The 15,117-nt window shown below is 41.7% G+C and overlaps 1 protein-coding gene across 8 annotated transcripts in view; it reads right to left on the bottom strand.

The window, feature by feature from the left end:
• The window catches only part of Ccdc91 (coiled-coil domain containing 91), a 187,281-nt gene that overhangs the window by 27,425 nt on the left and 144,739 nt on the right, over nucleotides 1-15,117 (bottom strand). For all 8 annotated transcript variants that reach the window (XM_052718968.1, XM_052718967.1, XM_052718969.1 and 5 more), the window contains one exon: nucleotides 5,370-5,483. In XM_052718968.1, the coding sequence (XP_052574928.1) occupies nucleotides 5,370-5,483 (114 nt within the window). The remainder of the gene's footprint in view (nucleotides 1-5,369; nucleotides 5,484-15,117) is intronic.

Below are 15,117 nucleotides of genomic sequence, written 5' to 3'. Positions count from 1 at the left end.
CCAACTAGCTGACTTTATTGACTCTCAACAACTTTCCATAGGGCCAGCTGACACGTACAAAATGTTACATATTTGGAATGTAAAATTCTAATGGTTTAAATGAAAATGAAGGCCCACGTAGGCACTAAAAACAAGTCACCAGAAAGTACAACTGTGAAGGAGTAGTCCCCACTCCCATGTGCCTCAGTCCAGAAAAGCAATCTCAAATACGACATCCAAATCAAAAGCCGCAGCGGATCCTGTGGGTCCCAACACTGACATACTCCTGAGTTTATCCTTTTCTGACTACAGAGCTGGTCCAGGCCACACAGAAGAATGATTAATTAGGATGAAGGAAGCAGGGGTGGGGGTGGGAAGCAGAAAAATGGCACTGCTTCTGCAGGGATGTATCAACAATGTAGAGAGTAACTCCTGTAATGCAACCAATTTATAGCAAGAACTGAAAAGCCCTCAACACACTGAGCAGCTGTCAAGGAGCACGTCATTCACACTCTGGGTAGAATGTCACAACTGCGAGGGGAGCTGGAGCAGCAACGTGTTAATATACTAGACAAGAAACAAGGCAGCATGGCGACGTGACATGCTCTCTAGAGTTGTCTGTAATTCCAGTAACTGAAATTATCAGAAGTAAAGTAAGTTCACATTGGCTCAATGTTGCCTGTAACAGCTTAAGATGGAAGTGAAACCCCCGAGAACTGCAGCATAGCCAGCCTTAAAGAGACCAGCTATAATTAAGAAATTCTGACAATGTCTTGGCCTCAAATCTTTGAAGTAAAGATAATTGCTCCTTACTCCCTTCTAAAAATCTAAATTAAAAGAATCCTCCCAAGTGATGGTTATTTTCCTGGAGATGATTTTGAAAACACAGGCCATAATTCTGGTTCTTAAGAGGAAAAAATAATAATCTTTTATTACATTTGGATGAGATTTTATTTTTAGAAATTACCGCCTGGCTGTGAGTGGCCGCTGCTTGCTGAATGCTATTCCCACTTCCTCCCTCATGGCGATCTCATGTGTACCAGTCTGAACTTACGGGATGGGCTGGAACTCTTCATTCAAGCCCAAGGGCTATTGGTCGTTATAAACCACAAATCCTTCCTCCCCCAAGTGTCTGACCTTTCCCACTGCATTTCTCTGCAGCCTCCTTTATACAAAACAAAGCCTGTGGCACTAGTGATGTCTGCTGAACAGTTGTTCTGGCAGTTTACATGACAAGGGAGAGACGTCTTCAAAACATGAGCGAATGACAACTGCCTAGTTCCATGGTGAGAGAACTAAAGGGCTGACTGGCAGCCCGTGGACACCTGATGGAAGTCAGTGCTGCTTCAATAACACATGGCAGGTGTTCTACTCAGCTGCCGCAGCACAAAGCAAAGCTGAGTGTTCCTGAAATTTCACAAACAAGCAGTACGGTGGATCTGGCCCATCCCGATCTAGAATGGCAGGTACCGCAAGAGTCTGAAAGCACAATTTAAATTCAGCAGGATGCAGTGTGGTTGCCAGTCAGTGTGCCTGTGGTGCACAGCCAATTCTCAGGGTAGACATCTGGCCTAAATGTCCCAGGCTTTTCTGTGTGCAGTTCATTCTCTGTCCTGTCAACACAGTACAGACAACTAAGCCCACTGACTAGTGGACAAATAGTAGATACTATGGAAAACTTTTGGAGTGCTATGCTAAAAGTTAACAGTTTTTCTACTCCACACCAAATTTACAAAACTGATATAACATTTTCCCTTGGCCTTAGAAGGACAGGTTTTGCAGAGGAATTTTTAAAAATATGATTGGGCTGAATATTTATTTATAATCATTTTAAACACCCAAAATGTCTCATTATTAATTTATTTTTCCAATTAATCACAAAAATTCTTATTGGTAGGATGTTTTGATTGTACATTGTTTTTTTGTGGTGCAGTACTGTGTGAACAGTGCTGGAGAAATCCGAGCATGCACTGAGACTTCTTAACCAGTGCATAAAGGTTACTCTATCATCCTAGCTGTTTGGACTAGATGAATGACAGCTGTACATAACGTTTAACAGCACCTCTGTTGATGACACTCATAGGAATGAAACAAAAAATGCCAGTAAGACTTTTCACAGTACGAGTTCAATATTAATTCTAGTATCCTGGGTATATTTTTAACATTCAATAGCACTGAATGATTGATCAGAAAGTTACTGATTTAGACACGTAGAAAAAGCTATTACCTCTTTTGGTGACCTGCATTTTACACTATGGGAAAATTTAAGTTATTTGAGAATTTTAGCATTTTGAATCTTCTATTCCATATTTCTCAGTCCTATAAAAGTAAAAGCATATGGGGAAATGTGGAGTGGAGAAGTGTTCATTTCAAACTTTCAGGGCTTTGGGAAAGGGTCTGATGATGCTGTAGGACCCACAGAGCAAGGCCTACCTCCACAAGAGACTTCTACCAGCAAAGACTTCTCAAAACTTCAAGGCTATTCTAGAGACTGGAATTCAAGGCCAGCTGGAATCAAGGTCTTCAGGGTTTCTGAGGAGTCTGAGTTGAAAATTATAAGCTTGATTTAGGGTTTTTTTTTTGTTTTTTTGTTTGTTTTTAAAGAGCTAAAGAAAGTTAAGGAAAATTTTTATCCTGACAATATGTTATTTGATCAAAACAAAACAAAGCAAAAAACAAAAAACTATCTTCCAAAGGAAGAAGTGGAGATGAGTTGCCCCAATTACGTTTTTTTTGAAAGAGACAAGAATAATAGGAATTTGCTAAAATAAAACAAAACGAAAAACATTTCCTCTAAGTTAGTTTATAAGCTCTAGGTGTCCCTTTCAAACATTTTCTAAGTCCCAAGATAATATATTAAAATTAACTTGACACAGTAAATGTATTATTTTAGAAGGAAATACAGAATTAAGGATCTAAATTTTTCAAGAGTGACACAAAAAGACGTATCAGCAGCTGCTGCTTTCACTTTGGGCATTTTCATGGACTTTTCAAAGTTAGCTTTTCTCTTTGCGAAGACAAAATACCCAGATACTCAAAAGTTTCTCACAGCGTCACCAATACAACTGCAAGCCTAAGGCAAGTGGTAATTTTTCTAATTTTTCTACAGTAAGAGGGCTGTGATCTCCCGGGAATCGGTAACAGAAGTGGGATAAGGTTTCAGAACTCACAAGGTAAACGACAGAGCCAACACTGAGCTGAATACACATTTCAATCAGCAAAACCCACCTACCAACAAGTGGCTCCTGGATATTTTTATTAACAAGCTGAAGACAGTGCTCAGAACAAGTACGGACATGGCACAGGGTGTACATCCTTGCTCTAGCTGCTGTAGCCTATCACTAACTCATGACCACAACATGCAATAACACCAATACCCAAGAAAGCCGGGAGAACCTTATGGTGCAAATGGGGCCTGATTCTGCTGCGCCGCCACTGACACTGTTGTCAATGAACTTTACAAGTCAAATCAGGCTACTTCTCACAAACAGGTAACTGACAGGCCTTTAACAGATTTGGAGGAACACAGGTCAAACGGCCTAGCCCATAATTAGTTCTTTTTAGACATTAAATTGACATATAGGGGTTAGAGGAACCTAAAAAAGGCATTCTTAATCTTAACCAGATACTTTTATGGTAGCTACATAATACAGAAAAGTAATACAGCTTTAAAAAAAAATTACCCCCAAATGATCTTGTAAATGTGCGTTGCTATAATCCCTGTGCGGATTTACATCTCAAATATAGACTGATTGATTCAGGAAATTATATTAAGTATGCAGAAACAATCTGAATGTCTATCAACAGACGAATTAAGAGAAAATACATATACAACATACCAGTCAGCCTTGAAGAAGAAAGTCTGTATCATGTGACCCACCCAGGAGCCTTGAGGGCATCACGTTAAGGGGAACAAGGAAGCAGAGCACATCTTGTTCTGCTGAGTCACTCACATTGCGGTTCAGAGGAGTCCAATTCATAGAACTGGGGTGAGGGGAGGGGAAAGAGGCAGCCACTAATGAGCCAACAGCACTTTCAGTCAGAACAATGAATAACTTCTGCTGAGCCACTCTACAACAAGATGACAGCCAGTGATGACACCTTGGAGACGTCATACTACTGAGGTGGCCGATTTCATGCTGAGTGTTATAACCACCAAGGAGAACATTAAAGAACAAAAGATGATAGAAAGGAGGGACCTATAAGAACCCCTACATTGATTTTAAATCTATATTTCTTCACTATTCCAATTAATCCATGTGTATCTGCTATTCCTTCTGGGCACAGCTCATAAACTGGATTATCTGAAATAATCTCTGTGGGAAACACTGACATATAATTAAAATACCAACTTCACTTTTGGGTTCAGAATGTGAAAATCTATCACGAATCAGGGTGAAAACACTTTTAAAAAAACCCAAAGCAAGGTGCTAAAAGATATAACCACATAGAGTGCTTCTGTAGATGACTACTTATCTGGAAACATTCCTTATCAATTTTGTATTCTGATGATAAACTATTTGCTGAAATCTAACAGGACTCACAGAGACGAGGAATTTTCTTTGCACCATACAGACTTGACTTCAAGCTGGAAGTACAGGCCTGGAGTGGGCCTGACCCTCACTGCATTCTTAGTGCTTTGTTGCTAACTAAAGGTCAGCAGCCAACATTTTCCACTCGACCATTCAGTCAACTTATGCACCAAATTTCCTTATATACCGTTCCGCTTGTATGCTTGTTATGGTGTAGAACACCTGATAGTTTATAGTATGTATCTGCATGTAGTATACAGGAATTACCGTATTCTAAATGCATATGCTAGGCATGTAAACAAAACATACGAAAACGCTTTAGTGTAACACATTATGTCCTTATTACAGTGATTACACATCCCATTTAACAGTACTTCTTACATTGCCTATTATACTCAAGGTTTGTGGAAAGACAGTAAGTAAAATCTGTTCTACTTTCCAGTCCCTGCAGCTTGTTTTCTGAATTCTGACCAGCATGCTCTGACCTGCTCTGAAACAGAACCAGAGCAATGTGATATTTATTTGCTGACTCTAATGAAATCTGTTAGGACCACAGTCAGGTTAACAAAGAAGACTCAAGAGCATATGCAAGTGCCTACAAGAATTAAAGGAATCTACAAACACAGGGCAGCCCCTCTCCAATCCAAAACTATCTTCCTGAGTGCTCATTGTTGCTTGGTTCTTGTCTAATAGGATATCTAGAGATAATTGTTTAATATATAATTATTTGAGAAAATAACCTCCAAGGAGATTACTAATTTTATACTGAGGGTATTTTTCAATATCTCAACACCATATCACACGTGAAAGCCTCTGTTGTCACAGAGGTACAAAGCAGGGATCCGCAAGGACACTTACCCTTCTCTGCTCCCTCACATACTCCACCAGCTCGTCTCTTGTTCTCTTTACTGCCTCCTCCATGGCCCTTTCACTTCTCTTCTGCTCCTCTATTATTGCTGCTTTGACAGCTTCCTGTTTGGGGATGGAAAGCACGGTCAGTATGGCATGCACAAAGACACACTTGTGTATTTATATAAATGAAGGGCTTTTTTTGGGTGCAGCTCATTCTGTGACAGGCAATCTTTAGACTGGAGGGTGCCCCTGTAACAGCTTTTGGTAACAGAGGCATTAGGAGGAGAGAAATGGAATTAGCCATTTTCTGAAGGAAGTGATGAACCTAACAGACACCACTTGCTTCCCCAGCAACCTGTCACTCCTGGTTTCTGTCAGATTGCCTTCCTGTCCTCTGTACCCACACAAACGCAGTGTTTACTCTTCCATAGCAGTCATCAGATGTGGTCTGCGGAGCAAGCTTTATTACAAACACCTTGGCCTCAAACCAGGTCAAGATGCTGAGAGCTGGACACCAGGTGAAACTCCACCCTGTTAGCTGCTATTTGAAATGAGACCTCTAGGGAGGAAAGAAGAACTCACCGCCTTACTGAATTGGGTATCAGAAACCTGAGGGATTTCAGAACAGCAGATAAACAGAAAAGGGGTGAGTAGGTAATATTCTAAGACTTCTCAGAAAGCAACATTATTTTCTGCAAAATAGTACTTTACCCTTATATTTTTAATTAAAAATAAATAAAATAAGGATGTAACGTATTACACTTGACTGAAATGAATGCTACAAATCACAATTATTTAACTTCCATTTACCCACAGATGTCAGGACTTTCCTACTGGGTAACACCATCAAAGAGTATTCTCCGCACTTTTGATTCTTGAGATCTATGCATGTTTTCTCTTAGTTTTTCCTCAATCAGTTTAGACATGTATATATGACCCAAAAAATATAAAACAATAATGATTCACTATCACAAGTCTATTTACTGTGGGAATTTTGTAGAATGTAAGAAAGTGTGAGCATACAGTGATATACATGCAAATGTGTAAACATGCAAATGTGTACAGAGAACAAGGGACAGAGTAGGAAGGAAACTGGACATAAGGAGTCAGATTACTGTATGTGCTAACTACTATCTCTGGGAGTTTTCAACTGAAACATGCTCTGAATATTTTCTTAGGCTCTTATAGTCTTTTATAGTATGGTTTATATTCCTTTATACAGTTGCATAATGACTTATTTTTACCAGGTCTTAATAAGTAAATCACATTTATCATGTAGTTAAATTTTTTATTTCTATGCATATTAAATGTAATTAAGTATTATTATTATTATTATTATTATTATTATTATTATTTTTTTTTTTTTTTTGGTTTTTCGAGACAGGGTTTCTCTGTGTAGCTTTGCGCCTTTCCTGGAACTCACTTGGTAGTCCAGGCTGGCCTCGAACTCACAGAGATCCGCCTGGCTCTGCCTCCCGAGTGCTGGGATTAAAGGCGTGCGCCACCACCGCCCGGCTGTAATTAAGTATTATTTTTAAAGTTACACATGGTTGTAGAAAGGCATAGAAAGCGGGTGATTATAAGATGCAAGGGTCAGATTTCAGATGCCACAGAGTTCTCATTTGTGGTCAGCTCCCTTCTGCTCATGTGTTCACTTGTCAAGTTATCTGCTAAGTGTCCAGTAGTGCCTGTAAGACATAGTTCCAGATCCTGGAGCCTCCTCTCTCCTTCTCTCGATGGGCTGTAATTTACCCACACAAACAGGAAAACAGAGAAACAGAAGCGACAATGTAGAAACAGAGATTTCAAAAGACACTAGGGCCAATGGGTGGTGTGGACCCTAATTTTAGGAGTTGCTAGGAGAGATGTCTCATGTCTGTCTGCACAGCCCTTCTAAGAGAAGACAGGGAGTGGCCTGTGAGAGGTGCTTGCTGGACACTGGATACTTGTTACAAATAAATTTGTCTGACAGTTCTTGTGGGAGTGGCAGGAGAGGAAGGGGAAAAGCCAGGCAGACATCAAAGACCCTAAAAGCTCAAGCCACACTTGTAACCTGGCCCAGGGCTCCCAGGAACCCAGTGCACTGGCTTCCATTCCTGCCATGTGGGTTGGCAGACACAGGCTTGATCAACTCCCCACAGTCATCTCAGCCTCTCCCTGATCGTCCCCACAACACTTTTCACACTCACTCTGAACTATCCACAGAGAAAGGAAAAGCATGCGTGAATTCTCATTCCCTTCACTATGGACAAGGGCCAGCCTGTGTCTACACCCAGCCAAGTAAGCAAGGCAGACAACAGATCTGCCTGAAGTTAGAGTTTCACACTCTTAATACATGGAAACAAGATATTTCAGTATGGTAGGTGGCATGATTTGGTGTAATAAGTGCTAACAGAAGCTGGGTGTGCAAGGTTTGGAACTGACAATGTTTGTGTAGGGGAGGATTAGCCAATGCTGTAGCATTAAGGGATGGGGCCTGATGGAGGTACCTACATCATTGGGGAATTCTAGAAGGGACTAACTAGTCTTGTTCTAGTGGGTTGTTAGTTCCTGCAAGTTCATCTCTGAATTCCTCACTTCCTGTCTCACCATGTGATCTTTGCTTTTACATAATTCGGGCTGTCCTGCCACAGGCCTGAAGTGGCACAGCCTGGGAGTGATTTCTTCTTTTCATAATTTCTGGGATCAGTTACATTGTACCTGCGCATGTACACACACACACACACACACACACACACACAAGTGGTGGGTATGGAAAGAGACTGGTCAATGCATACAAAGCTATTTTCAAGGAGGACAGAGTTCTGGTGTCCTATGGCACAGTGGGATAACTACAAACAAAATATTATAGTGGATCTTTCAAAACAAAAAACAACAAATGTAAAAATGTGAGGAATATGTCAAATGCCTTGATTTAACACACAATATATACATGTGCTGAGACATTAGAGCCCACTATAATTATATGTGGTTATTATGTTTCTATTAAAAATGAAAGTAACAGATACTTGAATGTCTCAAACAGGGGGAACTAAGTTCAAAGCTAGCCTGGGCTACAAAGCAAATTCAAGACCCGTCTGAAAAACATGGTGAAACCTTGCCTTAAAATGAGAAAAAGAGCTGTGGTGTAGCCCAATGGTAGAGCACTTTTGGGCATGTACACTGCCTCAGTTCACTTTGCCTATCACTGAACAAAGTGAGCCAAAGTAGAACTATCATCGGTGTCTCACCTGCCCAGCGAGTCAGCAGTGTGCAAACTGTGAAGAGTCATGGGTACTCTGTATGCTTCCCTGTGAGTCAATACACTTCCATTTCCATACAAACTTAAAGCTCAAACTAAGGTTCAGAAGTGTTTTCTAGAATCCAGAACCTAGACCCCTATGGAGTAAAAAGAAAACTTTGTATCTCAAAATCCATGTGCTGTGCAACAGCCTTTCAGGCCATCTTGACTTTGAAGTAATTAGTCTGCACTGTAATGAATGACAAGAGGAGATGAAGAGAACACAGGAGGTCCTGGACAAGCCACCAGGGAACCAACATACCCCATCAACTCAGAAGCTTACTGACACAGGAGACAGGATGGGAGCACTGGTGACTCAGACGATGGGGACTCTGAATTCTAAGTAAGCAAAATGCTGTCCTCAGAAGAAAATCTTGTTCTTTGTATTAGTGAGTCTACGCTAAAAAATTATCCTCTTTTACTATATTGATCTTCACCGACTACGTGATAAACATCCCCTCATTATATTAGAACCTCCACTTGGTTGAAACCCTAAAGGATTTACTCTCTGGCTTGTTACGGGAAAAGCGTTTGCCAGTACCTGTTTCGGCCATGGTTCTCCATGCTGGGGAGCTGGGCTGGCTCAGCTCTGCTGGTCTTTGGATCTGTGCTCTCTCTGGATCTGACTCTCTCCATATTTGTCATCAGCTGCTCCATTTAACATGACTGCCTATAACTACAGTGGCCTAAAAAGAAGGACCTCAAAGATGGGGGCCACTCTCTTTTGATGATCTCCCATCCTCTACACAGGAAGATGCTTAGAACTTATTTTAGGAAAGCCAGATTACTACTTTGCAAACAAAGAGTACTTTGAAAACATGGAGGCCTCCTAGGAGAGGCTCAGGGATGATGCAGCTACTGTAGCCATGCACCCAAGTTCTCTTCTATTTGTCTATGGCCTTCTCAGCAAAGTCAAAGGCACCAGGGACTTGTGGATTTTCTAGACACTGTTAACACCCTGGGATCACATCAGCCGCATTCCTGGGACCCTCCGCATCTCTTTTCATCAGAATCTCTAGATTCTAGACCTATGCACTGTTTTTTGTTGGCTGATCCTTCCTTTGGCAGACCATCTCCTCTAGGAGGTTTTTGCCTGGGCATCTGCTTTGTCTGAAAATGTTTTTATTTTACCTCATCATATAGTTGGTGATCTGCATTTCTAGGATGGAAATTTCTGCAGTTTTAAACACTTTGAGAATATGATCCCAGGTTGATTCCTCATCACTGGTACACTGGTTTAGTTTTCCTTCTGGAGTATTGTACCTTTTGACATTGCAACACCTTGTAATACAGAGTTCACTCTAAAAAACATACATTTGAGTTTTTTAAAAATTGCAAAAAAATTCTAACTTCTTAAGTAAATTTACAATTTTGTATTAGGCCCAATTCCTAGCTATCCTGGGGTAGTGAGGCTTGTGGGCCACAGGAGGGACATACTGTCCGGGATCTAAAAGAGTGTATTTGCTTTATTAAGTTTCATTATGAACCTGGTTATAAGCAGATCAGACATGAGTCTCCATAATCTAGAAAGCTACACCTTCTAACTCTAGATTTAATAAGTGATGAAGGATTAGTACAGAGTTACAACTTCCCAGTTTTGATTGATCTGAGTCCCATAAAGCTGCATGCCTTCTGATGGACTGCCTGGTTCTTTTCTATATCAGCATGGATTTACTTTAGCTTTTTAAATTATCACATGATCGTTCCCATTTTTAAATCTTACACATTTTTAAAATTAAAGTGTATCACTTCCTCTACCCCCTTTTACCCTCTAGCACCTTCCAAGATCCCTCCTCGCAAGTATCCTCCCAATACTCCCAAACCGATAGCTTCTTCTTCTTCATTATTATTACATATATGTATCTTACATGTAATATATATATATATATATATATATATTATAAATACAATCTGCTGAGTCTCTTTTTGTTGTGTGGATATGTTTTCAGGGCTGTGCTGACATATGCCCTTCTGTATGCTGTGAATATGTGTTGTTCTCATTGGTTGATAATAAACCCGTTTTGGCCAATGGCAAGGCAAGATAAGGAAGGTTAGGCAGTACAATCAAACTGAGGACAGAGATGAAGAAAGGCAGAGTCAGGAGATGACGAGCAAGCAGGACATGTAGAAAATGAGGTAACAGGCTATGTGCCATGTGGCTAAACATAGGTAAGAATTATGGGTTAAGTGTAAGAATTTAGCAACAAGCCTGAGTTAATGGCCAAACATTTATAATTAATATAAGCCTCTGATAATTTGGGAAGCAGCTGTGGGACAGGGCAGGACAGAGATAAGCTTCCATTTACAGGACTGACCACTCCGCACTGTACACCCCATAAGAAGGCTCATCCCTGAGAGGGGCTAATTTTCCTTCCACCGGCAGCCATTAGTTGCCTGTAGTTCTTTGTCCAGGGGTGGGACTCAGGAGGTTTTCCCACCTTCCATTTCAGCACATCTATTACTATAGCCATTGTCCTGGTCAGCCGTTTCTAGGATAGATGGTTTCTCATCAGGATTCCTGGAATTCTGGCTTTTACAATCTCTCCGCCCCCTCTTCTACAATGTTGTCTGAGCCACAAATGAAGGTGCTGTGCTACATATGTATCCACTGGGGCTGGGTTCCCACAATCTGCTGATCTCGGCACTGGTCCAGTTGTGGTATCCTGTGATGGTCTCCATTTGCTGTAAACAGAAGCCTGTTTGATGAGGGAGGGCAGCTACATTTATCCAGCGAAGGTGTCTCAAGGACAAGGAGGACTTCAGGCCATGGTTCTGAATGAAGGCTTGTGCATTTGCTGATGGTGGCAGGTGAGGGACCAGATGGGCTACATTTGTATATTTAGACTCCTCTCTGGAAATCACTTACAACTTCAGCTTTTGACTTTTGAGTTTGATTATTTTTAATATATGTTCTTATTCTCTTGCTTTAAAAGTATAGCCTCCTGGACTGGAGAGATGGCTCAGCAGTTAAGAACACTGGCTGCTCTTCCAGAGGACTCAAGTTCAATTGTCAGCATAGACATGGCATGTCTATAAAAACTGTAACTCCAGCTCCAGGGTTCCAACACTCTCTTCTGGTCTCTGTGGGTACCAGACATACTTGTGCACAGACATGCATTCAGGCACAACACCCATACAAATAAAATAAATTTAAAAAAAAATCTTAAAAAGAAACACAGAGTCTTCTTTGTCTGGTGTGCACGTCTCTATCTCTGAGGAATCAAGGATGGCTTTTAATAACTTCTTATCCCCCCCAAATCTTTCCTTTACTCTCTGTGCTCACAAGCAGCCGTCTCTTCATACTTGACTCTTTTGTTTAAAGAGTCATACACTCTCGCAGGGTGACAACCCAGAACTTGCAGTTGCAGCCTGTGGCCCAGGTCTTGAGAACAGAGCCATCTGGCTGCTTGCTTCCCTGGGGCCATTTCCTATAACAATGTACTTAGGTCTTTCATCTCGGGCTGTCCAGATTCCTCAGGAAAAAAAAAAAAACATTTTCCAGTTCCCATGGCCCTCAGCATCTGAGAACTGAGATGGGGGTGGATGGGGAGGTGAGGTTCTCAATACTCAGCACCGAGTGCTCGCCTCTGCTGACCCACTCCACTTCAGGGGAACAGCTATATTTCAAAGGGGTTCCTGCTCTTGATTCAAGACCTTGCTTTCTTTCTTATAGTCCAAACCTTCCCTCTATGTAGTTTCCCCTGAGCCACAAGATGGAAAGTCTCTCAGGCATCCTACATTGAATTGGGTTTTAGAAAGGGGAAAATATCACTGAATCTCCTACATGTTCTTCCCACTGGGGCTGCGTTACTTCTACAGTTTCTAACAATTTCAGACACACAGAGATGCCTCTGTGTGACACACAGAGAGACGACAGTTCCTACAGATGCAAAGCACAGTACCTTCAGATGATCATCAATTCTCACCGCACTTCACCCATTTTTTCACTGAAGTCCCTTTTCTGCTTCAGAAGTAAGCTGGGGCAGGAAGACTGCACTTAAATGCCACACCCCAACTCCCAGCCAAAACGCAGCTCTTAGAGTTACGGGACTCCATCCTCATCCCAGTCGCCAGGTTTGTTCTTTTCAAGGTTTGTCTGTCCATCCTCCACCAGTTCAGCTACCACCACATGAGCCAGGAAGCCCTCTTCCTGCATGTTAAATATCCAGCCATTTCCAGAAAGCATTTGTAACACTCTCCTGTTTGGGTGTGTCATATTCAAGGCTATCTCATGAGTATTACCAAGAATACTTAGCTCTTATCATTAGTTATTATTTTTCAATTTGGCCTCATTCAAAATTTCAGGACATTGGTAAAATGCAGCCAACACACAACATGATGACCTCTAGTCCAGTTCCCAAGGTCTCCTGTTGCCACCTGGAGCCCAGAGAACATAGTCCTTGTGGTCCACATCTCCATCAGCAGCTGGCCTTGGAGAATACTTGCTTAATCCCCTGGTTTGATTCCCAGCACCCACATGGCAGCTCACAACCATCTGTTACTCCAGTTCCAGGGGATCCAATACCCTCTTCTAACTACCATAGGCAAAAGGCAGGCATGTGGTGAACATACATAAAAACAAAACACTCATACACACAAAATAAAATAAAAAAATTTAAAACAACAATACTAGGCTAGAGGGATATATATATATATATATATATATATATATATATATATGAAGATAATATTCTATTGTTACTATTTTATTGTTTATTTTCTTTTTGTTCTTTGAGTGAGTCATGTACTAGGGCACTGGTTCTCAACCTTCCTAAAGTTGTGACCTTTAAGTACAGTTCCTCATGTTGTAGTGACCCCTAATGATAAAAGTGTTTTCATTTCTACTTCATAACTGTAACTTTGCTATTGTTATGAATTGTAATGTAAATATCCAATATGCAACCCCTGTAATGGAGGTCGTGACCCACAGATTGAGAACCATGTGCCCAGAGGATGATTTTAAACTCCTGACCTCATGCTTCCACCTCCCAAGTGCTGCTACAGGAGGGCACCCCCATACCAGGCTATAGGACTACAGGAGGGCACCCCCATACCAGGCTATAGGACTACAGGAGGCACCCCCGTTCCAGGCTATAGGACTACAGGAGGCACCCTCATAACAGGCTATAGGACTATAGGAGAGTACCCCCATACCAGGCTAAGCACTTTCATTTTCAATGAACTACTTTTCCGGCACAATAGGAAGGTTCTGATGATTAAAGAGGCATGGAAATGGGGATGACAGAGTGGCAATCTGGGACAAATCCTAACCCTCTGCATGCATAAGGAGAATATGGTTTTCTCTTTGAATGAAGTGGGTAGCAGTCATACAGGAGAGGAAAGACTGGGGCAGAGAAGACAAGCTGGGCTCCTAGCTAATTTTTTCTTCTGGATTCTACATTCTTAAAAATTAAGAATGTCTGTAGCTGGAGATTTCTCCAGCCCCGCAGCCATTCAGACCCAAGTAAACACACAGAGACTTACATTACTTATAAACTGGCCGTGGCAGGTTTCTTGCTATCCAGTTCTTATATCTTAAATTAACCCATTTCTATTAATCAACAAGTTGCCACATGGCTTGTGGTTTACTAGTACTTTTACATCTTGCCTCCTCTGTGTCTGGCTGCCGACTCCTGCCTCAGCCTTCCTCTTTCAGAATTCTCTTCTCTGCTTGTCCCGCCTATACTATATTTCCTGCCTGGCTCCTGGCCAATCAGTATTTTATTTATCAACCAAATCAGAGCAGCACATTCACAGCACACAGAGCTGTATCCACAGTAAATGTCACTGAACTTTGTCCACTACAAATAGGTACCCATCAAATAATTCAGTAAAAACTGCAAAGCGAACAAATCCAAACCCAAGATATCAGTACAGCATGGGTTTGGGGTTGGGAAAGTATCTCGCTTGGGAAGCCTGGACAGAACTGTCACTTCCTTAAGAAGGGTTAGGGGGCAATGCTCAATCTCTATGAGAAAATTTAAGCCCTGATTATAATATCTGAGGATCTGTGGCTTCTAAGAAAACACAGCCCCCAAATTACAGAGGCTGTGCTTGGTTGTGAGCCACGCAGAGGCTGCAGCATCAGACGGGGTTCCTCACAAGCACTGTGCTACAACAGTGAGGTAAACGAACCCTGTCGTCTGTGCCTGGGGTCTGTTACAAACGCATGTCCCTTCCTTCGGCAAGGATCTTAACTTAGGTGGAAATAAGCCTGGGTTACAAATCTTCCTTTGAACATCTCCAAAAGGTGCACTCTGTAATAGAATGGGTCTTAACTCAGGATGAAGGCCAAAGTGAAACAGCCCTCAAGTGAGGTCTGCGGAACGGCAGGCGTGTGTCCTGCCTCCTCAGGTGATGCCAGGTGAGCATGGAGGGCTCTACAGGCAAATTCTGCAGGCAGGCTTCTTGCACTTCCTTTCTCAGAGGTAGTCTGGCACTCAGGCTTGCTTACTTGAGGCTTATTCTCCCGTG

Source organism: Peromyscus californicus, unplaced genomic scaffold (genome assembly GCF_007827085.1).
Source record: "Peromyscus californicus insignis strain IS unplaced genomic scaffold, ASM782708v3 Scaffold_6__1_contigs__length_162567912, whole genome shotgun sequence".
Taxonomy (NCBI): domain Eukaryota; kingdom Metazoa; phylum Chordata; class Mammalia; order Rodentia; family Cricetidae; genus Peromyscus; species Peromyscus californicus.
The sequence above is the reverse complement of the archived record's forward strand: the minus strand, read 5'-3'. Positions and strand labels throughout refer to the sequence as shown.